Source organism: Sceloporus undulatus, chromosome 1, assembly GCF_019175285.1.
Source record: "Sceloporus undulatus isolate JIND9_A2432 ecotype Alabama chromosome 1, SceUnd_v1.1, whole genome shotgun sequence".
Lineage (NCBI taxonomy): Eukaryota > Metazoa > Chordata > Lepidosauria > Squamata > Phrynosomatidae > Sceloporus > Sceloporus undulatus.
This window is the reverse complement of record NC_056522.1, coordinates 151,599,471-151,626,866: the sequence shown is the minus strand read 5'-3', so window position 1 is coordinate 151,626,866 and position 27,396 is coordinate 151,599,471. Positions and strand designations below refer to the sequence as shown.

Below are 27,396 nucleotides of genomic sequence, written 5' to 3'. Positions count from 1 at the left end.
ACCAGTTAGACATCATTTCTTATCACATTTCCCCCCACAATAGTGCTTTGGAGATCCATGGTCGTGTGTTCTGTTTTCCACACTGCCGGACACTGCCTTCCAGAAAGAAGCATGGGGGTGAGCAATTGCAGCCGCCAACTAAGTCCTTTTACTAAGTGTAAATTTGCACACAGCAGCCAGCTTTCGAAATGTGTTGACGATCACAAACACTACAAGGGAGAGAGGAGCAGAATCACACCTGCTCACACCACATGGCTGCCTGAGAAACTGAACTGGAAGAGTCCTATTGTAAAAAGGTGGTAATGGAAAAGCAACAAAATGAGGGCCTATTGATTGGTGTTGCCAGTCAGTGATAAAGTACACTACAATAACTAATGGAATGCAAGGCAGTAGCAGGACAGACATGACATTGTGTGACAAGCACTGGCCAAAGACACTTTTCTCTTGTAAAAATTCCACTATTTAGCCTCATATGATAAACTCCATATATTTAGACAATGAAAGTTTATGCTATCAGCTTCTTTCTCTGTTAGTCTCAAAGGTGCTACAAGATAATCTGTGTATAGTTCAAAATGTTGAAGAAAACACATTCTGGCCAGGGGTCTAAACAGCTGCTGTATTCTATGGATATGATTATCATAATCTATTGTGAATGGCTTTGAGGACCAAAAGGTGGGATATAAATATAAAGAAGCAACCATGTTCAATGCATTGTAAGAAATGCTGGTAAAAATGATATTTTGGGACTACATCTCTCAGAATCCCTCAGCCAGTGTGAGGGTGCATGAAGACTGGAGGATTCCAGGAACTGTAGTTCAAAATAGGCTGAGATTCTACATCACAGTGTAGGTTTCATAACTTGATGGATCCATAGCAAAATTGCAGAAATACTACAAAACCCTGTTACTGAATTGTGAAGATGCAGTTCCAGGCAAGAGCAGTCCGACATGCATTAGGTGCTTCTGATGTTCATCAGATGCTCTTGATGAGCATCAGGCATTGCTGATGTGCATCAATAATTTCTGATGTAAATTGGACACTCCTGGTGCACTCCAGCATTTCCTAGCCATTGTGTGGATGTGCATCAGGAGTGCCTCCATGTGCATTGGTGCTCATTGTACATTTGGGCTGTGGCCCATTAGTCACTCTGCTGGCTATCTTTGTGCAATAGCTGCCCATGTGTTGTAACTATGTAACAACAACTATATAATCATAGTAGCCCATAGGTGGATATGAACACTGTACAGGGTGACCAGATTACCTCCTTTTCCAGGATATGTACCACATTTCAACCTTCTGTCCAGAAGGAATTTCAAAATGTCCTCCATTGTGACCATGAGTAAAAAGCCCATTGGGTAACAACATGTTTGCTGTTCCCCTTCAAGAAATAAATTTACTTAACAGTCTGTACTTGACACAAATAGGGCATAGTATGGATCCTTCTAAAGTTATTTTTTCCCCTGGAGGAGCAGCAAACAAGACTTGCCCCCAGAGCTCAGATGCATTTGTTTCTTGGAGGGGAAAAGGACAGCAAACAATGTTGAAAGGGTTTTTTCCTCTTAATTTCAGCATAATGGGCAAATGAAAGGAATAAATGAAATGTAGATTCAGTCAAGGGTTTGTTGCTAGCAAAGTACAAAGTACAAAATACTGTACAGTTTAAAGAATTAGTCTTGCATAGAGTTCTGTAAGTATATTGCAAGCCAACCAGGCATTTTAACAAAGATAAGTTTAATCAGAAAAATACAGCTGAGCACATAAAAAATATGGTATATGTGATATAGCTGTAAATAAATCACATGAAATGAATGTATATTTACAGTAGTATTTTTAGCTTTTATTTTGTAATAATCTACATTTTTCTTCAATGTCCTACATTTTGTGGTGCCTTGTCCTCCTTTGCGGTTATGACATCTGGTCACCCTGACACTGTGAAACTACTTGGTCCTATTTCCTAAACATGCAAGTCCACTTACAATAGTACAAGTACCATGCTGAATTCCTTTTTACTTTTTACAGCTCTTATCATAGCTACATTTTTATTTGGCATATTCCCAAGGATGTAATAAGTCTGGAGAGCCACTGTCAACCAGTCATAAACCTTACAACTATTTACCAACAACGACAGTGTAAGCCTTGCACTGTGTAAAACCATTGGTCCATGTCACTCAGTAGTGTCAACAGACCAGCAGTGGTTGTCAAGGTTTCAGAGAGGTCTTTCCCAGACCTTCATAGAGAAACAAGGGATGGCATGCAAGTTCTTTTGCAGGCAGTGCATGCGCGCAAACCATGTGCTGTAACCCTTCCTTTGTGCACTGCAGAGGAAGGTATACTGCAATGATCTCCCTCAGTCTCACTCCCACCTGTCCTATCTGAGAAACGCAATGTAAGAGGCCATAAATAACACTTCACTGTCATTTCAGGACAGGACTTGGAAACTTACTTTCAAAAAGAATGAATATAATGACATGCCAAAACCATCCATAAATGAGCAGTGGTAGGATGATGCTCTGAGTCCCACAGTAAAAGCAGAACGATGCTTTAAAAATGCAATATAGGCACCTTTGCTTATTTTTCATAATTTATTAATGTCGAGAACTCGGCTGTTCTTGCTCAACAACTTTTTTTTTAATTTGAAGGACAGAGTACAGGCAGCTCCAGTTAAGATGTGATTTGCCACCTCATTTATCAATGGCAAGTCCTTTTAACTTTACCCCAAGGAATAAAGCCTGGCCTTCTTGAATTCTGATTCGAAGACAAATTTGATTCTCTTCCTACTTTAACATTACCAAGATTACCGTGCTTTAAAGGAAATCCAGCAGAGCAGAAATAATTTCAGTTAAAGCATCAGTTCCTGCCAAAATTTACCCATCCTGGGTATTTTTCCTAATGTATTATGATCCCAGATGAGGTCTGCTGACTATGTGATTTAGCATGAGCTCCAATGATAAATAACTTTTACTGGCACATATGAACTCCCCTAGCAGTTGCTTATCATTAGTTAAAAATGATGAAAAACCTCTTTCTTGGATGCCATCCAGCTTTATATCACCCCTGAGTCTTTCAGACCCATCTTCTCTTATTTCAATCTTTTAAACCTAAAGGAATTACACCTTCAATAACAGCCCTAATTCATAGCTCTGGGAGAGAAGAATCCCAACATATTAAGTCTTTATCTGATCTCAATCTCTAACTGATATATTCATCACCAGAAAACAACAACAACATTTTAACTTTAAGCAAATTCATTTCAGGTATGCTTGGACAATTAAAACCCAGTGTGATGGATCACTGCGAATAGAATAATAGGAGTGGATTCAAATCAGAAATGTAAAACTTCCAGTAACTATTTTTCCTCAAGTTTTTTCTTTATTTTTCCAGGCCTTTATATCTTTAGTTGAAATATGTCCTTAGTCCCTGAACTCAGGGACTAAGGTGTCTTTCTCATTGTCCAGTTACAGCACTTTGATACCACTTTAGAGAGCCAGCATAGTGTAGTGGTTTGAGCATTGGACTTTAACTGTAGAGATCAGTGCTCAATTCTCACTTGGTCATAGAAACCCACTTGGTGACCTTGGCGAGTCACATATTCTCAGCCCCAGTAAACTCCATGATAGCTTCACCTTTGAGTCGCCATAAGTCAGAAAGTAGCTGAAGGCACACAACAACAACAAACTACTTAATCTACCACAGTTACACTCTATGGAATCCTAGAATTTGTATTTTTGTGAGGTATTTAGAACTGACTGCCAGAGAAATCTAGCTCACAAAACTACAAATCCCAGGCCTCTATAGAATGAGGCAGTTAATGTGGAATCAGAGTGCTATAACTGTGTATTGGAAAAGATTCTTAGCCTATCCTACCTTAGAGGGATACTGTAAAAGAAAAATAGATGGATGGGGGTCAGATTTTGCCATTCTGAGCTATTTTAGTCCCACAGTTTTAGTCTCCCAATTAGTCTCAAAGATGCTAAAAGATCCCGTTGTACATGGAAAGCTCAATGTGAGTTACCACACATTGCCCAGCTCCTGTACTTCTAGAAGCTTTTGTTATTGTAATAAAACCTCTGAAAGAAAAATATTGGGAAAGATTTGGTATTCTCAAGATTGCATCTTGCACTAAGAAGAGACTGGTGTTGGCTATCAAAACTCCAGCTACCCAGGAAGTAATATGCTCTGTTTAAATAACTAGACTTTGCTAGACTTTGCAACTTCCATACATCTCTTCCTGGAAACCAGCCTTGTCAGTTCTTTGCAGAAAACTGATGCAAGCTTCACTCCCTGTGATTTTAGCCAAGAGAATGCCTGTGTAGAAATATGATGTCTCAACAAAAGTGCCCATTCATATATTGTTATAGCCTTGACACCCAGAACACAAAATGTCACAGAACCATAGTGTTGGCAAGGGACTCCAGTCCAATTCCCTGCCAAGGCAGGAAGTAATCTTCATCTGTCTAATTTTTATTCTTTGTTCTTCACTTGATTTTGCCATGTGGAGTTTCCCCCCATGAACAATATCGGCTTTCAGCCATAGGAGTTTATCACACAGGATTTTTCCTGTGCAGAAATGGAATTTAAAACAGGGAAATCTCGCGAAAGCAGGATCATTTTCACATGCCACCGTGTATTAACGCATACACAAAGTGAAAAAAGCCTGCAAATACACACGATGTCGTGTGTACTGAACGTTAACGCAAAAATAAACCACACAGAAAGTGGACAAAATTGGCTGCTTTTTACTTTTGAGATTTTCCCAAAAGTTAAAAAAAAAATGCTGATTCTGTCCATTTTCTGTGTGGTTTATTTTTGCGTTAATGTTCAGTGCCAATCATGAGTGTGAAAACAATCCCGCTTTTGCAGGATTTTTCCTGGATTTAAATCCCATCTTTGCATGGGATTTTGGCACTTAGCCTCCTGTGTGATAAACTCTAGAGTCTTCTTTGCTTATGAAACATGACCCGTAAAGGAGTGTTCTGTGAAATACTACTGTTAACAACCTCTTTACCAAAAAGGCTGCTGAACTCTGAATGAGGGAACATAGCTGCAGAGGGTAGCAAGAAGAAATGTAGGAGATGGGAGAGGAGCAGGGAGAGGAGAAGGAGAAGGACAGTAGCAGAGAAGGTGAGGAGGAGGAGGAAAAAGAAGAGAAGAAGAGGAAGAGGGGGAGAGGAGGAAGAAGAGGAGGAAGAGGAGAAAAGGGAGAGCAGGACAGAAAGAAGAAGAGCAGCAGCTGCAATGATAGTGGGGGACGAGGAGGAAGATGATGGTGCTGAAGATTAAGAAGAGGAGGAATCGTGGGGAGAGAGAGGAAGAAGAGGAGACAGAGGAGCAGTGATGGCAGTGAGGGGAGGGAAAGAAGTGAAAAAGAAGGAAGAAGAAGAAATTGAAGAGGAGGAGGAAGGGGGAGAATTATTCTTGTTCCTTCAATGATGTTCCTTAAAAATCTCTATCTTGCACTTCTATCTACAAGATCTGTATGGATATCAAGAATAGGCAACTTCAGCAAGAAGATCCACTCTATGGGCTATACTCCACCAAAAAGGGGCATCTTTTCTTGTTTTTCCTTTTTATCAAAATTGGGAGAAACTGGAAGATTTCTTCTGGTTCTGACCCAGACAGAGAGAGTCTTCTTTAAAGGAGATTCACTCTCTTAGGAACTTCTGGGGATGACAATTCCTCTTTTAGGAACCAAGTGATTTTTCTTTGGGTGGGGGGGGGAGAGAATCTGTGTAGATTTAGGGCCACAAATAGGTTGGGGACCATCCCTCATATACACTCAAACACACTGCACCACCACATGCCATACCCCGGAACAAACAGTATTTTAAAAAGCATGTGTGTGTGCATGTTTGTGTGTGTTTACACACACACACACACACACACACAGAGAGAGAGAGAGAGAGAGAGAGAGAGTTAAAATAACCAGCCAGAGATTTCAGAAGAGTTTGCCCTATTGGCACTAATATCCTCTTTTCCACATTAATAGAAATGTGCACGATTCTTGGAGAAGAACAAATAGAGGAGCAGGCTGAAAGGGAATTGGTAAGTACGGAAAATGCCCTTTTACTACAGAGTGAAAGGAACAACTGTTTCCGAAGATGTAGGGCATTTAAACAGCTTTTGGAGTCTACTATCATACAGGGTAAAATCAGGGGATTAAAAAGGCATTTCCCGGAGAAAGTAGCGCAATCGCGGCAAAGGTTTTCACACACCTTGCAATCTGAGAGGGCTTATTCCGGGAAGAACCAGGAATGCTCCAGCAGCAAAACATTCACTGAGAAATCCTGGTTTCTTCCCGGGATAAGTCCTCTTAGACAGAGATATCTGAAAATCTTTGCCACAATTGTATGACTTTCCCAGGAAAATGCCTTTATAATCCCTTGATTTTCCCTATATGATAGTCTCCTATCTCATTCTAGCTGGCCAGAATGGCTGCCACTTCCCTGCGTGTTTGTGTGTGTGTACAAATGCATGCACGTGCCCGTGTGCACTTTCAAGTTGCCTTTTGACCTATGGCAGCTCTATACTTTTCATAGGGTTTTATTAGGCAAGGAATCCTCAGAGGTGGTTTGGCCAGTTCCTTCCTTTGAAATAGAGCCTACAACACCAGGTATTCATTTGTGATCCCCCATTCAAGTACTAACCAGAGCTGACCCAGCTTAACTTCAAAGATCAAAAGAGGATCTTGTGCCTTTATGGCAGTGGTTCCCAAATGTTGGTCTTCCAGCTGTTTTGGACTTCATCTCCGAGAAGCCCCAGCCAGCAGACAGGAATTCTGAGAGCTGAAGTGAAAGACATCTGGAAGACCAAAGTTTGGGAATTGCTGCTTTAGGGTATATAGGCCAGCTGAAAAGTCATGACAGCTTAAACAAATTCAAAATACTGTACTGCAATATCATTACTGTAAACTCTGAAGTGTCTGTTCAATGGAAGTCAAAGTGATGGTTTCAAATGAAACATGAGCAAGAATACATAAGCAACCCACTTCAGGGCCTGGCCAAAACATTTTCTTGCTACACGCAAAAGTCAAGGTGATGCGTCCCTTGCATCCAATTTAGAGGATCTGTCAGTTCAATCTAAATTTAGCACTCACAAGGGGGTATGGCTGCCCATAAACAGCTTTGGGCACTGAAGCCCTAGTTCACCATGAAATCCAACATTTATCACCATTCCTCAAAATTAAAATGGGAAAACACAACAAATATATGCAAACACCACACTGGAAGAGTGAGTGAGTCAGACAGTATCCTTTATATAGTGCTACCCAAGCTATGGCTAGTCAACCTGTGCCAGTCAATAAGCATCAACTGCCAGGGCAAGTTTCCAGGAAAGAAAGAAACAATTGTAGCCAATGGGTACCAATATGGTACTGGTCCCTGTCACATTAGGAAAGGGAAAATGAGTTCCTCACATCAGATAGCCTGAGAAGCACTATTTTAGACTACTGATTAAAACTGGGAAACTGCCATTACAATCCCAGAAAAAAAACAAGCAGGAGGGATAACTCATATGGCACAAAGAGATTTACAGAACTATTAACACACTCATCTTTCTTTCAGCTCTCTTTCCTTTGTACATCTTTTCCTTTATGTTATTGACTCGAGCTGCTTTAAGATACCTTGTTGACTAAAAAGCAGGGGAAATAAAATAAATATTAGAATCATAGAATCGTAGAGTTGGAAGAGGCCGCAAGGGCCATCCAGTCCAACCCCCTGCCATGCAGGAAATCCAATCAAAGCATCCCCGACAGATGGCCATCTAGCCTATGTTTAAAGACCTCCAAGGAAGGAGACTCCACTACACTCCGAGGGAGTTTGTTCCACTGTCGAGTTCCTCCTGATGTTGAGGTGGGATCTCTTTTCCTGGAGCTTGCATCCATTGTCTCTGGAGCAGCAGAAAATAAGCTTGCTCCCTCCTCAATATGACATCCCTTGAAATATTTAATAGATTGGTGGGGTCCTAATAGAAGGCCACAGTGTGAGAGGGGCACGAGACAAGTGATAGGCCTTGCCCTCCAACATCTTGCAATCACTAGACACTTCCTCAGCAACCTGCCTGGCATCCACTCAAGCTAACAATCTGATGATGCAGCAGCAGCAACAATACCAACCTGTGCCACATGATCAAAGCCATACCCTTTTGCAAACATGATGCCTGCTAGACTGTAGGGATCAGGCTTGATGCCTCTCCAGGGGAAGACAACTAGATGAGATGGCAGCCAGGCCAGGATCACTGTCACCACAATGCTGGTTCAAGAGGAATGGCTAGGAAGCTGAAACGAGTGCTACTGGTAACTACTGCCTGAGGTAGCTACCACACTCTCTCTAACAATACAGCAAGTCCTGACCATCATTCTGCATTATGAAGCCAGTCCCTCTTCAGTACAAATGTGAATAACATCAACATACCTCTGACTTTTTACTGCGGGAAGGCAAATGATATGGAGGAATGGAGGGAGCTATTAGAGCTAGCAGAGGAAATCCAGTCCTTAAGGCTCCTTAAGTCTTAAGTAACTTGAATATCAGTGAGGAGCTATAAAGCAGAATCTATGCATCAGCATTCGGAAATCTAGATTGTCAGTTATAGGAAAAGACTTTAGTATTGAAGCAATCAATATGATGTGTGTCTGTGAATCTTACATGAATAAAGAGAAACATAACATCTCTCTGATCCATCTCTCCAAAGCTAAGTGTTTCAGAACTTGCTATTATGCCTCACAGCAAACTGACCACTTTGAGCAATCAAACATTTTGCTATGAATTGCAGATGTAATGGTTAATAATTGGCTCATTCATATTTAGGCAACAGATCTCATCCAAGTGCTTTAGCATGGATTGTTATCACTTGTGTGTACCACTGAGGCAAGTAGGTCTGTTCTGAACACTTTAAAAAATGAATCCATCAAGCCCAATTAAAATGGAGACTTTGGAGAGCGATATTGTTTCACTTCTAAGTTACAAGTCCAGTGATGATATTAAAATGAGAACTGGCTAACAAAATACAAACAATAACAATGGCTGATTGATGCAGGGACACCTGAGCATTATCTATGCACAAACATACACAAGCCAGTCTAGAAGGTAGCTATGAAAAGAAGTTAAAATAAGCCAAAATCTCAAATGCCAAAGATGTAGCCTGTCAAAGCTTTAAGAGCATTCCATCATAATCCAAAAATTTCTGTTGCTGCTATCATAATTTGGAGCATTAGAAACTCAACATGAAAAAGCTGTACAGGCTTTGCTATATATACAACTGTGCCATGTTCACAGCTCTTTCTGATCAGGCTTGCTGGAATGATCCCTAGCACTCCACCACTGCAGATTGGAACCTGTCCATTGTCAATTGTAAGTAGGCAACACCAGATTTAGCTGTGGCCCTACAAAACCAAACTAACGGAATTACAGAGTCATCAAGTAGGGCAGGGCTGTTTTTTAAAATAAAGGATCATTCCCATATGAAAATTGCATAGATGCAGTAAAAAAGTTCCAGTGCTGGTTGCCTGGCTTTAACCATTCAGTTAGGCTAGGAGGGAAATTATTTTGTATTCATTCTTTATCTTGTCCTTTCTCCAAGGAACACAGGACAGGTACATGTTTGCTCCTACTCCCACCCATCTTCATAACAGACTTGCAAGGTAGGTTAGATACTGACAAGTTGGCTGCCCCAAGGTCATCATGTAAACTTTTCAGTTCAGTGAGCATTTCAATCTGGGCCTGCCCTGCCGAAATCCACTGCTCTAGCCACTATTTCAACCTGTCAGTACACCAGTTAGGGTCCCATTTTGAGTCCATTTCCTGGATAGCTGAAAACAAAGCATCCTAGGAGGCAAATTTCCACACCCATTTTGTAATTCACCCCTTCAGGGAGACAGAGTGGGAAAGATTAGCATTCTGCAAATCACACTTTACATGACTATTTTGCTTTACACACATACACACAAACTGTCAACAGTTACTCAGCTGGCATAACCATGGTTGACAGTAGCAAAGGCACTGCTACTCCAGTCATCACTGGCAAAGATCATTAGTATCTTCTTTTAAAGTCCTTACTGCAAAGCATCTATACAACTTGGGGAAACACAGACCCATTTAACTTGTGCAGGATAATATTTTTCCTTGGATTTGGATCCAAGGCTTGTAACTATGAACATACTGTATTTATATGTGAATCAGAAAGTACTCCCCCCAAAACACCTGTACTTCTGAGGCTTTTTGTGCTGCATCTCTGCTGTTAGGTTCTGCTGCTCTGAAAGCTTTTGCATACCGAATGTTCAATTTCATATGGTAATTTAGCATCCTGCAGGTGATTACAAGAATTCTTATCCACTTTTTTTGTGGGGGCTGGATGGCTGAAATCAAATGCCATCTGAATTCTTCTTTGCAATGTCATGGACAAACAAGATAGCACTACAACACCATTTATAGCAAGCTGTGATAAATCCCTTTAACAGCACTTGCAGAGAACAGGCCTAATGCGTCATTTGCCTTGCCATATATCCTGTCAATATCACCAAAACAAAGGAAGTACACTAAGTACAGAAACCTGAGTCTAAATGCACAAGAAATCCTTGATGTTTCACCAAAGATTGCAAAGACAGCTTAAAATAGCCTGTGGCACTTGTGGAAGGGGGGAAACTGTGCTTTTTCCAAACCAGAAATTAAAATTAAATTGAACATTTGGAAAGAAATGCTAATTAAAATACATGCAAGGATGGATCTGATCAAAATGTCACACGATTGTAGGGATGTAATTCTTGCTAATTTCATTCTTGAGGGGAACAAAAAATAATTTTGGCAATTTTCTTCCCACTTCAAGATTTTTTTTCGCCAAAAAACTAGGCACTGAGAAACTCTTCAAAAATTATTACATGAAAAACTGACATGTATTTCTTTGCAGTAAAAAATGCATTTACTGCTTAGGAAACAGTTTTTTGGCATAGAAAATAATAGACAAAATCATATATGTCTTTTCACACTACATAACCTTGTGTGCACTTAACTAAGTAACAGAGGCACTAGAAAGCTCTGTTACTGACTTGTGAAGATGTGTTACTGATATCCATCAGGTGTGTCCAATTCCCATCAATCCCTTTGCCAGCTCTGCAACTGATAGTTACAAAGCAGAAGCCTTCCACTGAATATGGATGTTGCACATCTTCACAATTCGATTTTACACACAAGTCCACTTACAAGCACGAACTGCCCCAACAGGACTTCAGCAAACATTCTTAATATTTCTGCACATACAGTAATATTTCCTTTGCACAAAATTCTATATTTGGGGGCTTATTCTCTGTGCAAAATTCACACTGTTTGCACACAAAACACCAGAAACAGCATTTTCTGCACAAAAATAATATTTCTGTCCAACAATGATGTTTTCTGTGCAAACAACCCATGTGCAAATTTGTGGCAGAACACATGCCAAACTGTGAAAGATGCTCTTCAGTTCAGAGAGATGTCCTCATCAGGGTTTTCCTAATGCTCAAGAAACGTAGAATCATAGAGTTGGAAGAGACCCCAAGGGCCATCCAGTCCAACCCCCTATGTTTTTGGAACATTAAAAAAATATTCAAGTATTCCTTCCATCCCTATCACAGACACAGAAGACTACAGTGGTTCTACAGAGGGATACTAGCTGGCTGGCTGAAGTCACCTTGAACCACTGTACTCTTGTGGGGTGTCCTTTGGGACCTTTCACACTTCATGATTATAGTACTATGAATCCACTATAACTGCCATGGTTCTATCCTTTGGAACCTGGACTCTGCAGTTTAGGAAAGCGCATTTACAGTCCTTAGCCAGAGAGCTACTCTGGTGCCTATGGCCAAGCTGCAAATCCCAGGATTGCATAGCAGGCAGACATAGCAGTTAAAGTGGAATCATAACAGCATAATTGTGCAATGTGAATGTGCCCTTACTTTTTGATCATGAGACACTGCGATCTGGGTTTGTTCGGTTTGGCAACGAATTTTGTCTCAATGTCTAGGGTCTATGGCGTTTTTGTTTCTTCCAGCTTTTCTCTATTAAAAAGCATCAATTGAGACAATGAGTTAGAATGAATAAATATTGCTAATCAATTGCCCAACTGAGTGCCTTGTTTCTGCCTTGTTTACCAGACTGGTCTGTGGTGCAGGTCAGCTTCAGAGAGCAACAATAAAGGGAGCACAACCAGAGCCTGGAAAGAAATCTTTTGAGAGGACTACAACTACCAGAAAATCCCCTCCAGACAGAATAGAGGATTCTGGGAGATGTAGTCCAAAATGTAACTTTATTGACCTCCGAGCTGTGGCTGCCCGACAGAGCATTAATTCTTACATCTCCTTGACAATATGTAGAGAGATCTTGTAGCACCTTTGAGACTAACTAAAGAAGAAGTGGGCAGCATGAGCTTTCATAGGCTTAAGTCTACTTCTTCAGATGTATTTGGCATAAGTCTATGAAAGTTCATGCTATCAACTTCTATCTTTAGTTAGTCTCAAAGGTGCTACAAGATCTCTCTACATACTGATTCTACTTGAATTCTATCTCCTTGACAGTATGGCATGTAAATTCAATACACATATGATCAGCAAAAATCTCCAATAGAAACAGGCAACCTTGTATGTGCCAGAGAATTTAAACAACTCCTCCCAGCCAGCTTAGTGAAATATGATAGAATATGGGGCCTGTAGTCTAAAAACAATAGAAGGCACCAAATCGAGTGCCCTTCATCTGCACTTTGCACTCTGTCTTTTGCTGCATTCATTTAAAGCTTGAAGTTTCCATCACACCAAATAAAGCCCAGAGGAACTGTAGCCGAGGAGTGAAAATGCATGCAAAGCTATCTCTAGCTTCAGAGTGTATTGAATATTAACATCAGATGCTACTAGCTCCCTAATTCGGTTTAGGAATATTTGATGTCTTAGTGAAAACCAGTTCATTCTTATGTGCTTTTGTTGGTGTCATTAATACTTACACATAGGAATTTCACCTTTTTGTGACACACTTCCTATCTGCTAATAATTCAACATTTCTTGAAAAACAATCAGTTCAAGCCACACATTCTTTAAAAGGTTATCAGTTCTGGCTGTAGGAACAAACACACAATATCCTTTTCCTAAGTCGTGTAAAGACTAAACCACCACGCACAGCCTATCTATCCTTAAGCCCCAACTAAACAGTAAAGAATGTGCGACATCATGAGAGCAAAGAATGCCCTAATATGGCAGAGAGTTAAATACCCTGAGAATTAAGTGCTCTTTATCAAAGCTGTGCTAATATTAGAAGGAAACAGTAAAGAAAGAGATTCAACTCATTTTCCTGTACCATTCTGGAAAGATGTTGCGTTATAAACATCATCAAGATCTTGGATACTGGAGGCGTCTGTTGAATCTTGATCGTTGGCTACAATTCCTACAGAAGAAAGGCTAGAAATAAAAGAGTGCATCCTTTTTGCATAAATATCCCTTATATTAAAATAAGGGAGGTCATTTGTTTTCTCCTTAGGGTCATTGTTGCACTGGTCCACTTCAATATCCTTCTGCTTCTGGTAGTATTTTGAAAACTTGTTGAAAATGATGGTGATGGGAAGAGACACCACTAGGATTCCACAGATAATGCAGGTTGTGCCAATAATCTTTCCTGCAAGAGTGACTGGGAAGGTGTCCCCATAGCCAACAGTTGTCATGCTGATTGTGGCCCACCACCAGCAGATTGGGATGTTCTGCAGCTCTGATGTGTCATCATCTTTTTCCACTGAGTAGACCAAAACAGAAAAAATAGAAATCCCGACAGCCAGGAACAAAAGCAGAAGTCCCACTTCATGGTAGCTGTGCCTTAAAGTTGCACCCAAAGAACGGAGTCCAACAGAGTGCCTAGCGAGCTTCAATATACGGAATATCCTCATTAAGCGCAGGATCTGAACCACTTTCCCCATGTTTTCAATATCTTCACTCTCTTCCTCCTTTGTGTCCACAGCCAAAGTGGCATAGAACGGAACGATGGAGACAAAGTCAATAATGTTCAAAGGGTTCTTCCAGAACTTTTTTTGACTTGGAGCAGCAGCCAACCTGATCATCAGCTCAGAGGTGAACCAGATGATGCATATGATCTCCACAACTTCCAGAACAGGGTCTTCAATCTCTCTTTCATTGGCATCCAGCTTTTGGAATTCTGGCATGCTGTGGATACACATGGTCACAATGGAAGCAAGCACCACACTTAAGGAAGAAACAGCAATCAGTTTGGCCGACAAACAAGATGCAGGGTTCTCCATGGTGACCCATATTTTCTTACGCAAGTCCCCAAACCACTGTTTATCAAACTTCTCAAGTTCCTTCTCAAAAATGGATGACTCTTCATCAGAAGAGTCCAGGCTTCCAGCATTGCTTTTATGGTCCCAGTCTTTATCTGGGCACTCTTCTTTCTTTTCTTGATACCTGTTACTGCAGCAAGAATCAATGAAAAGTTCATTGATCCCCCAGTATTCTATTTCCTGACAGAAGGAGAAGACACAAAGCTCTTCCATAACATGGAGCTTACCCGTGTAATAGAAATTCAGCACATATCTGAACATTGAAGGATTCCTGTCAAAGTAATACTCCTTGTCCGCAACACTGTAATCATCACACAGTTCCAATATGGCCTCTTCTGAATGGCATTTGAGCAACTTCCCAAGTCTTGTATGGGGGAATCTGAGTAAGGTACTTTGGCCAATTGACTGTTTGAAGCCACCTACATTCAAATTGACAAGCTCCTCATCTTGTCCTGGTCTGTGGAAGAATTCACCAAACACCATTTTGAACAGTGCAAGATCTGTGGCCTGCTTGCAAGGCACATTAATATTCCACTGCACCTGAAGAACAATACAAGATATACTTAAGTAATTCAATCCACTCTTGTGCTCACTGTAATTACTTTTGATCTCTACTTACTGTGAAAAGGTTTATTTAAAAACAACAACGATGAAATAAAAATGTCACATGCAGCTCTAAACATTTTCAGTGAGACAAAATTAAATTACTTACAGGATTTATTAAATCAGACTTAGCAAGCTTGAATAAAAACAGAGTCTGGTTTACACCCCCTCACTTCATCACCCCATCTGTCCCAGTGTGGGGAAAAGATGCTTAATTCATTAAGCTTGTCCTGTAGTTGAATCATATTTAAATTAATGTCCATTCTTCAGAGAATTAAAGCATTCCTCAGGTAGGCTGCTCATAATGATTCTCCTTAGAAAAGAAGATTATTTAAGACCAAAATTATTACACATTTATCCACTTATTTTCCATAAATAGTATGGCTCTGTTCAAACAATTACCATGATGTCAAAGCCCAAATCCAATTGCTAGTCCCAAATGAAGTAGACACATTGAATCAGTTGAATTTGTGTAAATCCAGTTTGACTTACCAAAAACATATTGATTATGAAGGTCTGCTCTTGCTGGGACTTGTATTTGATTTAGTCTCAAGTATATTTCCTTTAGTGAAAGAGTGTGTGGGTGTGCTATCTCTCAGTCACATAGCTCTCATGGTATGTAATATGAGAGCAGTATACCCAGTACTTGGGACCTCTCTTTGGTGTTGCAGATCCTGCCTTTTGACTTGTCTATGTTTTTCCTTTCTGAGTGCAATTTTAGTTTTAAACTACAACCCTGAAATAAGGAATCCTCTCCAAACCTGTGCCAAATTTTCCAAATGTTTTGCAACAAAATCCTTGTGTTCTGCAATGTTCCCCAAACTAAAACATGTCCACTTGGTGTTCCTAGTAAACATCCCCAAAACCACCATTGCCTAATTTACTCCAAACCTGTGCCAAAGTTTTGCAACTATTTCTCTCCCACAAAGAAGACCTTGTTTTGCAAAACCCCAGAACTCAGTAATGTGTATCTCAAACCAGGTTTCCTAGTAAAGTCCAAAACTCCAAGATTGACCAATTCACCCCAGTCCATGCCAAAATAATAAACTAAAATGAATAGTTGGGACATGGACATGTGCCATCATCACTCTATTGTATCGCTGCAGACATATATATGGGGAAATGTTTCTAGCCTATGTTCTCCCTGTTCTTATAGCTCTACCTAAGAAGGTAGAATCCTGCCTAAATACCCTAAAGGCACCAGATTCCATCTGATTTTGGAAGCTAAGCAGAGTCAACTCTGGTTAATACTTGGATGGAAGACAACCAGTGAATACCAGGTGTTGTAGGCTATATTTTGAAGGAAGGAACTGGCAAACCACCTTTGAGTATTGCTTGCCTAAGAAAACCCTGTGAAGTTAATGGGGGTCACCATAAATCACCAGGTGACTTGAGACCACATACACATACACACAAACAGGTAGATCAGAGTATTTGCAAACAAGTTCTTATCCATGCACCATGTGTTTCTTTGTGTCAGGAACACAAAATCAGTTTCTGATTAAGTTTCTAATTTTTTCCCCTGTACATTCACTTGTGCAAAGGTTGATGGAACCATCAGCAGAATTTCACGGGTCCCAGATTACTGTGGCAATAAATGCATATTTAAAAACAGAATACTAGGTTTTTGTGGGTTTTTCGGGCTATGTGGCCATGTTCTAGAATACTAGGTTTGCTCAACTTAGTGAACAAATTTACCAGAGATATCAGTTGATACATAGGAGGTTTTACTGTCTGCAAAAGCTGGGTTTTAGTACACTCAGAGTAACATCTTATTATTTGCACTATGTTATCAGACTTCCATATGACAAAGTCTTACTTTACACCTGGAAAAACAAACCTGACACAATATATCACTATTCAGGAGAGTGACTGATACTGGGTGTCTTTCCAGATGAGGGCTTTATTTTACAACTGCACACGTTTTTAAAAAAATCTCCAAATTTTATGAGGAGTCCAGGCAATATTATCTTTGACATATTATCTTTGATAATATTATCTTTGAGTTTTTGACTAAACACCACATACATGCACACGCAAACAAATTTCTTAAAGAGGGGAAGATAGAATAGCAGCACAATTCTCCAAAGCAGCCTATTCCACTGTTGAACAGCTCTTAGCATCAGCAAGTTCTTCTTAAAGTTTAAGTAGAATCTCTTTTTCCTGTAGCTTGAATCCAATAGTATCCAATATTGAATTCAATAGTAAAAGCAAATTATTAACATCCTTTTCTTCATTTTCCTTTTGTTTCCAACTGGCAACAATAGGTAATTAAATTCATAATATTTCACTACTCACCAGAAGTGATACAGAGTCTCTTCTTAAGGCAGATGCCAGTTCCGGAAGCATTTCTTGTTGTAGCAGATTATGTCTACAAGCATATTGGGGGGGAAATTGAAATGACTTTTCTAGATAAGGACAGCTGCCAGCGGTACTCAAGTTCAGCAGAATGACAGGGCACCTGCAGGCAAAAGAAGCAATGGCTATTTTATCATTGGTACTCTTTTAGGAAAGACTGGCCAGGAGCACAGGGTGAGGTAAGGAAAAGGAATGGCACATATATCATGACTGGAATAAAGGAGGTTAGAATCTTGGGTTATAGGTAAAGATTTTAGTACGGCTTTTACGGATGTTTTATAACTGGCAACTTTTTGTCTTCATGTTTCATTGGGTATGGCTCTGAGAGATCACATGTTATTGGCAGGACTAATTTCTGTGGATGGAAAGGGAGACTTGAACTGGGTTCTCTATAATCAAACAGGTGATCGGCTCAGTCAAAACTAAGAGTAAAAACCATCCCTTAAAAGGATAGATATATGGTTCCAATCTCACAGTATTAGAATTCATAACAACTAATATACTCACTGAGAAAAATGGTTACACAGCACATGTCTGATGCTGATTCCAGGGTAGAAACTAAAGAAAGCACCCTTAATGCATGGAGGCCCAAGGTATGATAAGTACTTTTAGCCTATTCTATGAGTAGCAAAGAATTTGCATTCCTAATATTAGTATATGCTAGAATTTTCCCTTGATCAATCCCATTACTTTTCTCTTTTGCATCAAAGCATATTTTCATGAATTTCCTTTAGAATGAACTTTACTTTTCTATACAGAGCAGGGATAAAAGAAAACTGGTTTTGTTGATAGATCACTAGGTATTTGCAGCAAGTAGATCAGCAAGAGAAGTTTAACTTCTAACTGTACAACAACAACTGCCGCCACAAAAAATAGAAGGTATACAAAAACTTGAAGTCTCTTCACTCTTCCTCTCCCAGATTTACAAGTCGGGCCCAGACTAGCTCCCATATGAGTCTACCAGGCTTTGAAATTTTAGGGAGAGGGTTGCCCTCAGAGGCATATCTTGTAGGGATTCGAAAGGCTTTCTTAGTTGGTGCTCCCAGGTTGCAGAATTCTGTTCCAAGAAAAACTAGATTGATTCCTGACCTCCCTGTTGTCCTTTGCTGGCAGGAAACAAAAACCTTTTTATTTAGTCAGCCTTTCGGTAATTTCTTGCTGAGAAAGGGGCTTTTAATGGGTGAGGTGCTATACCTTTTGTTCTTTTAAAGTTGGTCCTTCTCTGAACAGCTTTGTGTTCTCTGGATAAACGTGCTGTTTCTTTGGACTTGCAGTTCATATCTCTAACTCCTTTCTAATCTAAGCCACATCAATAACAAAGGCTTTCTGAAGATTATGTGGCTTCAGTGTTTGTAGCTCCTGTTGCCTTTTTCAAATGTTCTTTTTCAAATGAAAAAAGCCTAGAGGACAATTCAACAAATCTTCCACTGCTACTTATTAAAACAAGCATGTAAGGATTCAGCAAAATATGGAACTTCCCACCGGTACCCAGAAAAATTAGTTTTCTAGAAGTACCCAGAAAAATTAGTTTTCAGATGTAGAGAACAGACCTGGGCCTGGCCAGAATCTGAAACAAAAACTGCTTGGGTTACCATAGCCAGTGGCATCTCTAGGGGGTGCGGGAGGTATGACCACACCAGGTGACACTCTAACATGGGGTGGCACCACTGCTCCTCAAACCTTTGCTTTTAGGCAGAAAAGGGCTGTGGTATTTGCCTGTGTCCTTTTAAAATGCTGAACAGATGGGGTGAGTGGGGTGAGACTTAGGCCCTACACAGAAGGGCCGAAAAGGCCGGCCTGTGGGTGGAATTAGGGCGCAGGATCCTGACAAAGGATGCCCTGACTCTGCCCCAGGGCGTCATGATGCCATGTGGCATTCCAGATGGCGTGCGACATGATGGCATGCCTCCGGCGCTGCATCCACATGATGCAGTGCTGAAGGGGTGCCATACAGTTGCGCTGCCGCAGCTATGACACCCTTTGAGAGTGCAAAAAGGAGCTGCTTCTTGCGGCTTCTCTTTGTGCCCTACAGAGGCAGATCAGGGCCGTGGCATTAGGTTGCCGCGGCCCTGATCTGGCCAGGAAAAGGATGGCCTCCTGTCACTCCTTAGGAGCAATCTGTAGAGCCCTTTAGTGGAAGGAGAAAGGACATGCCCAAGATTTAAAATTAATGTTTTTAAAAAATTAAAAATTGTAAAAATTAAATTTTAAAAAAACCCAAAAAGATCTTTTAAAACATCACATTTTACCAAATTTTCACTTCAACCACATGACACTATGTATATGTAAATGCATTAAGACTGTGCATATTTAGGCTGTGCATATGATATTGTAATTTAAAGGTATAATTTTAATTTTGCTAGTTGTTTATGTCACAACTATTGCCATTACATTCAGTCATATTTAAGAATTATAATTAATTAGTGTAGAGAAATAATTCCTACGTGTGCATTGTTTGAGCACCCATGCAAACATGCAAAGCATTTGCCTATCGAATTAAACGGAAGGATTTCCTATCTGCCAGACAGAAAGATAATCTGTCTCTTCCTCTAGTAAATTACAAAGTTAACTATTACCAGACCCAAATTCAAAGGTCAAGGCACAGATGATTAACCAGGTAAAAGCACAAAGGTGTTGCCCTAAACCAGAAAGAACGGACTAGCAAAACAAAAAAAGTCTAGGGAAAAGTGTCAATAGAAAAATGCATTAAAAAGTTTTATTACTCGAAGTGTTCAAAAAGTAGTATATTAGCAATGATTCTCTGACATTGAAGCAAACCGTATGTATTCAAGGCTGTGCATTTTGCCAGAAGATGGAAGCAACAAATAATATACAATGTCCATTTGCATACAGAATATAAAATACAACTAGACTTTTTTGTTTTGCTACAGACGATTAACTAACCATGCTATGATTAACCAAGCATCCTGTATTTTTCCCTACCTGTTTGTCTCTGTCTTTAAAAAGAAGTGGACTTGCCTAGTTCGTTGTCAATTGTATTGGCCACACTGTCAAGTGAATTGACCACAATGTCAATTGTCTTGGCCACAGGCGTCAACTGAATTGACCACAGTGTCAATTGAGTTGGCCAGCATCAATTAAATTGTCCGTACCAGATGGCCACTGTCTTTGTCTGATTTCTCTACAAATAAGTAAACATTAGTACAAAAAAACATTACTGAGGATTCTGTATGGTGTGGTATGAGAGAAAATCAGTGTAGATGGGTGGGGTGACACAATGATTTATCATGCCAGGTGACACTGAAACTAGTCACTCCACTGACCACTGCAAATCTTACTTGGGTATATATCCAGTTCTGAATTTCTTTGGGAAGGACAGATGTAAATCCACAAACTGAGAAGAGTTTAAAAGAGTCAACCTTCTATTTCTTATTAACTAAGACAGAACTGAAAGGGGTGAGTTTTGGGCTGTGAAATAGATTCATTTCATCTAGAAAATATGCATATACAAATTTATAGAAGTCATAGAGTCATGACTTCTTTAACAACATGACTTTAACAACATGAGCTGTTAAAGTCAATTTTATTACAGGAAATATTCAGGGCTCAGCAGTCTTCTGGAACACTAGGCTATGATTCACTGTTGAGACTGCATTAATACCAACCATTATTGATTGTGGAAATTTGGCTTACCTAGTCTGAATCATCCATTCAATTAGTTAATGGATAAAAGTTTAGGCAACATGGAAAAGTTCCTTTCTTCTAGAAGTATTATATATCAATGTGCAGTGCACCCTACTGAGAAAGTCTTAAAGTCTTAAATCAGATCGGCTTTGTCTGAAGGGTGTCATTCTCATTGCTGATCAATGGCAACTTCCCAGAACAAATCTTCAAGAAACATGAATCATAATTACAAGGTTTACATGACCAGACAAGAAAATGTGAAATCTTCTCCCCTGTTTGAGATTATATATCTGTGGTTGTAAATATGCCATTCATCAAAGTTATGTACAAACAGGTCATTAGTAGCTGTTTCAGAATCTTGAGAATGTCTTGACTTACCACATGTACTTGATTATGTCAACCTCATGTTTAAGTTGAGAGCAGGTTTGGGGGCCAAAATTATGGATTTTGATATAACCTATGTATAAGTTGAGGGTAAAAGTTAGGGGCATGTAACAGAGTATGTAAAGGATGAATGAAAGTTAAATGATGCCAAGCTATTTTCCCAGCCAGACATTCAAAAAGGCCAGGAGCAAAAAAGGCCAGGGGAGAGAGTTGGTGTTTCTTTTAGGTTCTCCCAAGATGGACTAAGCTCTCATTTTTTCCTACTCTACTCAGAGATGGGGATGGTTCCTTTTTTTGATAAGAGTTACGGTACATTGATCTGTAGATAAGTCAACCTAGGGTTTTTTGGATCATTTTTTGACTAAAATTTCTAGACTTATAAGTGAGTATATGCGGCAAGGTTTTTTTAAACACACACACATAACATTCTACTCATAGAACTTATTACAAAAGCCTTCTAGCTTTATTCTAGCCACTGTCTTAATCATACTTAGTGGAAACCCACTGAAATTAATGAGCTTAAGTTAGGAAAGACATTTCCTTGAAAAATGTCTCCGCTTGCCTCTTCAATATCTGTGCACCTCATTCTCCCGAGGGAGAAAACTATCCTAGCTACAACAGACAAATAGATTTCATATTTCTAATTACTGTAGGCTCTATCTTTGTATTTTCCCAATGGTCAGACACCACAAATTACACAAGGTTACTTTTTTCCTCTTGCATATGTTTTCAAAAAAATAAACACCTAATCCCAATTTAATAATGAACTTTACAATTCTATAGCATGGCAGAAGGGTTGAATTTCATTATGTATGTCCTTATTTCTAACAGTTATCTTAAAAAAGCAAATTACCACCACAATTTCCTCCCATTACAGATGGGGAGGCTGAAACATGGTGGCTTAGGTGAATATTCCTAAGTTAGCTAGTGATTAATGGTTCTAATGAACCAGGATTTCCACACTTAAATCTTAGCACCTTGTCTTGGTCAGTACAGTTAATGTAGCTATAATTACTTGCATTAAAGTTGTTGTTGCTGCTGCTGCTGCTCTTAAGTGCCTTCAGTCTGACTTTTAACTTATGGCAACTCTCTCATAGGGTTTTCTTGGCAAGATTTGTTCAAAGGATGTTTGCCATTGCCTTCTTCTGAGCCTGAGGGAGTGCAACTTGCCAAATGTCATCCAGTGTGTTTCTATCATTGAGCAAAAGATTGACCTCCCACAGTTCTAGTCCAACACTCAAATTACTAAACCACGCTGGGTCTATGTGTTCAATTTATACCTTCTTTCTAAAATTCATGACCGATATGAATTTATCACATGAGAAAGAGATCGAATTTGCTAGGAAAAGACCATGTTCCATGCAAATTTCTCAGCTGAATGTGAGTGTTAAACAGTTGAATCTGGATGGCTTCAACCTTCTAATGTTCAATATTTGGATGTTGGCAGATGAGAGGAGGGAGTAGAGAGGTGGTTGTCTACTGCACAAATGATTAGAAATGAACACAGTGTATGTAATAAGAGGACGGCTCCCTTCAGGCCACCTTGTTCAACATGGAAGTTTGAATGTCTTCATTAAATTAATCATGATATAATATAATACTAAATTCACACTGTGGCAACTATATCTTCTTATTTTCCCACTTTAAATAAGGAAACACTTGCATGGAGTAGGCAAGATTATATGCACTGCCTTGCCATAGATGGACTTTGGAAAACTTGCATCGGGCTGCCCCCACAATGGGATAGGAAAGATCATGCTGTGGTGACTCTGACATACCAAAATACAATGTGAAGAGCCTCTGATAATAATAATAAAAAAGATTTGTTTGTGTTCCAGATACCCTCTTATAACTGAAGGGTAATGGACTGGTAAGCAGTAAAATAGACAGAGGGAAAAATGTAACAGGGCCTAGCCTGTATAAGACTATTCATTACATTAGTATAGGGATCATTAGCTTTACATTTTTTTTAACCTCTAAAAGTGCAAGGTTGATCCCATAAAATCTAAAATGTATGAATTTGGAAGATGCATGCCTGCAGATTTAAGGCAAATATATAAAATAAAAGACAAACATAAATTGGATCTTGTCTTCAATTGCTAGAATTGTCATTCTTTAAATGTATAAGGGACAATCATATAAAACAGTCCCAATATAAAATATTTCTATCTCATTATAAACAACATTATTTTTGTTTGAGCCATGCATGCATTAAAGGGAAAGGGAACCAAAATTCACTGGCACAGGAAAAAAAGTTTATAATCATGAGATCATATGCTTAATTAGAAGGATAACATCACATACTTAATTAGAAGGATATGAGAGAATACATTAAGAAAGCTGGCTATCTCATTACTTCAGAGAGAATGGTTTCCTAATAGAGATATCATATGAGTTATTCCAAAATTTGTTTTAGGGTGTGGAGCACAGAAATTTTTATTTCTTTTTCTGTTTATTACATCCCTTGCTAAGTCTACTTAATTTCCCATCATCTGTGTTCAAAAGATGAGGGCTTGCAACATGACTGAACAAAAGGTTTCCAAGACTTTCCATCTAGCGGCAACTGACAAAAGGGATGGAAGAATAAAATACATTCCCAGAGGGGTCAGAAAAGCTGTTACTCTGGAAAGCAGAGTTCAAATCCACTGGGTGACTGTGGACACATCCCATGCTCTTAGCCTCAGCAGAAGGCAAAAGCAAACCCACTATGAACAAATCTTGCCAAAAAAACCCCATGATAGGTTCACCTTAGGGTCGCCATAAGTTGGAAACAGACTTGGAGGTATGTATGGCACACAGCACATTGCCATTTGCTCCAAAGGTGACTCTTGCATAGGAAGTCTATATGGGCTACTGCATGGTATTCTGTTGTTAAGGGTTATTAGCAAGGAAATAATGTACAACTAAGGCATCAACATTAAAAAGACTTGACTGTGTGGCATGCAGATATATATATAGACATAGATATTTCCATTATGGAAACTTCAATGCTTTTTTTCCTGAAAAATCCAGATTCTGGAATAAAAATATCACATGCTACATCTGCAAAGAAAGCAATGAACATTTTAAAAGAAAACTAAATTTCTCTGAGTTTGAGAGGAGACATGCAGCCCAGTGCTCTGCCTGTTTATGTTAATACTAGGGTGGGCAACTTGTGGGTCTGGCGGAGGCCTGTATTCTGCCCCTGGCACTCTCCAGGGGCCACAGAGACTGCCAAAAAGATGAAACCAAATCTGGAAATTAAGAGACTCAACTCCGGTTTTGAAAAACAGGTAATTTTTTATGTTAAACAGAGCAGGATGGCCCTGTAATCTATTTACAAAGGTGAATCATCTGTCTCAGAGCCTTGCAGGAGAAACAATTCACAACACTTTTATGCATGGGGGGGGGGGCAGGCAGACAAAGGATGGACCCATGAAAACACAACACTCTCTACCATTACGGTCAGTATAGTACCCACAATGTTTCTATTCTATTCATTCTATTCTATTTCTATTCTATTTCTATTCCTGAGCCAGAGAAATAAATGATACAAAGGTTCACCATAAGACTTCACTTGAGTCAAGGGATTGATATTTATTAAGCACAAGTTACCAAAGACATAGAACATTCCCTCTGGTTGTTGAGGGATCAGAAGTTGTCTAGATGTTACTAGACCCCCAGCAGTCCCAGCCAGTGGAGACAGATGATGGGAGTGGGAATTCATTAACATCAGGAAAGCCATAGATTCCCCAGGTCTGCTTTAAGGGAGTTACCCTAAACACACAATTCATCACACCCAGTATTGTAATTCCTATTACTTTGCACCCAGAATCCCCATTGGCCAACTATAAGCATTTTGGTGCCCTTTTGGCTGACATGAATTTTAGAATCAAATAGTATTCATGCTCAAGGAATGGGCACTACCTGCTTTTCTTTGATTGATTCATAATGTAACAATGTGGGAAGATGTGACAACCAAACAAACCATTTCAATTAAATGTCCACAATTTTCTGGCCCCAAAGGAATCCTTTGATAGTCTATCCAGCCATAGAAGTTTTTTAAAGGGGGAATCAATTTCTGACCTGTGACTGCTGTTCGAATAGCATGTAGCTTTTTGGCATCCTTCTTTGCCTTATTAGTGAGGTGAGACATTCCATACAAAAGTACAGAGTAGTCTGTACTTTCAGCAAAACTTTTCCTGGACAAGGGATTACTTTTTGAGAAGATGATGTTGTTGTTGTTGTTGTTGTTGTTGTTGAGTGACTTCAAGTCGTTTCCAACTTATGGCAACCCTAAGGTGAACCTATCATGGGGGTTTCTTGGCAAGATCTGTTCAGAGGAGGCTTGCCCAAGGTTACCTAGTGTGTTTCCATGGCTCAGCTGGGATTCAAATCCTGGTTTCCAGAGTTCTAGTCCAATGCTCAAACCACTATACTAGGCTGGCCCTCTAAGGAGAAGAGTACTTAGGCTCAAATAAGGATAAGAATACTTATGTTCAAATAAGAGTACATCACTGCACCTCACAGTTACATTTATTTAATTATTAACTATGGCCTGGAACAGATGGGCCTTTGAGGTGCCCTCATCACGTGTGCTTGGTGGGTGGAGCGCCCACATGCCAGGCAACCCTTGTATGTGATGAGGGCGCCGCACCTGCGGTGCACCCACCAGACTGGGCACGTAATGATGATGTCACAGCTGCGCCGCTTCCAGACGGGGCAACGCAACTGCAATGTCATCATGACGTCTCTCGTGCTTTGCGGTGTTGCAGCGACGCCACAAAAAGGAGCCGCTTCTGGGCACTCCTTTTTTGATCCACAGCAGCACCGCACAATTTGGTTGCTGTGGCACTCCTGCAGAGCAAAGAGAGGCACCTCCCCGGCACCTCTTTCTGGCGGTCTGTACCCCGCCTATATTAACACATATTTAACTATATTGGTTTCATCTTTTGGGATGTGTACTTTGGGGATGTATTTGGAATTTTCTGGTATTTAATTAATTAACTGAATTTATATCCTACTTTTCTCTCAACATGGGACATATAGTGGTATAAAACATTTTAAAAGCACAATATAATATTTAAAAACTCCTAGCACAAAAGTTAAAACACAGTTAAATTACATTTCTATTTTAAAAAATACAAGTTGAGAACAACAGTAAAAGACATTTTAAACATAATAAAATAAAAACATTAATACTCTCCCCATTAAAAGCTTTACCTGCCTCAACACACTAAAAACCAAAATCTTCCATAAATCAAAAAGGTCTTTACCTTCCAGCAGAAGGACAGCAGAGAGTGGGCCAACCGGACCTATCAAGGCAGGAAGATCCATAATTTGGAGACAGCCACCCAGAAGGCTCTCTCTCATGTCCTTTCCAGACGTATCTGGGATGGTGGTGGGACAAAGAGACAGCCTTCCCTTGAAGATCTTAGAGAAGGGGCAGGCTCATATAAGGAGATACACTTTTTCAAACAGTCGGGATCCAAGCTGTGTAGGGCTTTAAAGATCTTAACCAGCGCTTTGAATAGAGAGCTATAGTGCTGTAGCAGACGCGTTTCCTAGGGAAAGAAGTATGAATGTCTGCACTCACTTATACAGTAGAAGTCTGATACCACTTTAACCACCAGGGCTCCATCATTCTGCAGACTCCTGTGATGTGTAATTTGATGAGGAAAGTGAAATTCCTTGCTAGTGACAGTTAGAATTGTAGTTCAAGGAAGAGAGCTACTGAAGCTCCCAGCCAGAGAATTCTAAGTACCTCATTAAACTACATGATTGCATAGAATGGAGTCCTGAACATTAAATTAGAATCAAGCCTCTATAGCTGTGTAATGTAGAAACACTTCTGTCCACTTTACACAGCCCTTCTCCATTGCCCTGGCACAATTTGTGTAGCAAAGCATAGTCTTAAACCTTGCCTCAGCAGATAAACACAATAAACATGAATCAGAAAAGTTGATAGGTATTTTAAGTGAGCTATTAATGGTGGCTGTGGATAATCATGCATCTATTAGCCTACTAAAGGACTTTTGGCAACACCTCCAGCTCTACTAGCTTTGGAGCATTCTTCGGTATTTTTTTTATTCTAACTAGCAGTGCACAGCAACATTATGTGCAATAGTAACC

The 27,396-nt window shown here is 39.8% G+C and overlaps 1 protein-coding gene across 5 annotated transcripts in view; it reads right to left on the bottom strand.

Moving 5' to 3' along the window:
• KCNS3 (potassium voltage-gated channel modifier subfamily S member 3) overlaps positions 1-27,396 on the bottom strand; it is a 58,468-nt gene that overhangs the window by 18,156 nt on the left and 12,916 nt on the right. For 3 of the 5 annotated variants that reach the window (XM_042445573.1, XM_042445574.1, XM_042445572.1), the window contains 4 exons: positions 26,541-26,828; positions 21,280-21,358; positions 17,197-17,359; positions 13,308-14,835 (listed from right to left, as the gene is read on the bottom strand). In XM_042445573.1, the coding sequence (XP_042301507.1) occupies positions 13,308-14,835; positions 17,197-17,359; positions 21,280-21,358; positions 26,541-26,637 (1,867 nt within the window). In that variant the 5' untranslated portion in view covers positions 26,638-26,828. The remainder of the gene's footprint in view (positions 1-13,307; positions 14,836-17,196; positions 17,360-21,279; positions 21,359-26,540; positions 26,829-27,396) is intronic. The other 2 variants (XM_042445575.1, XM_042445577.1) reach the window with 1 other exon arrangement.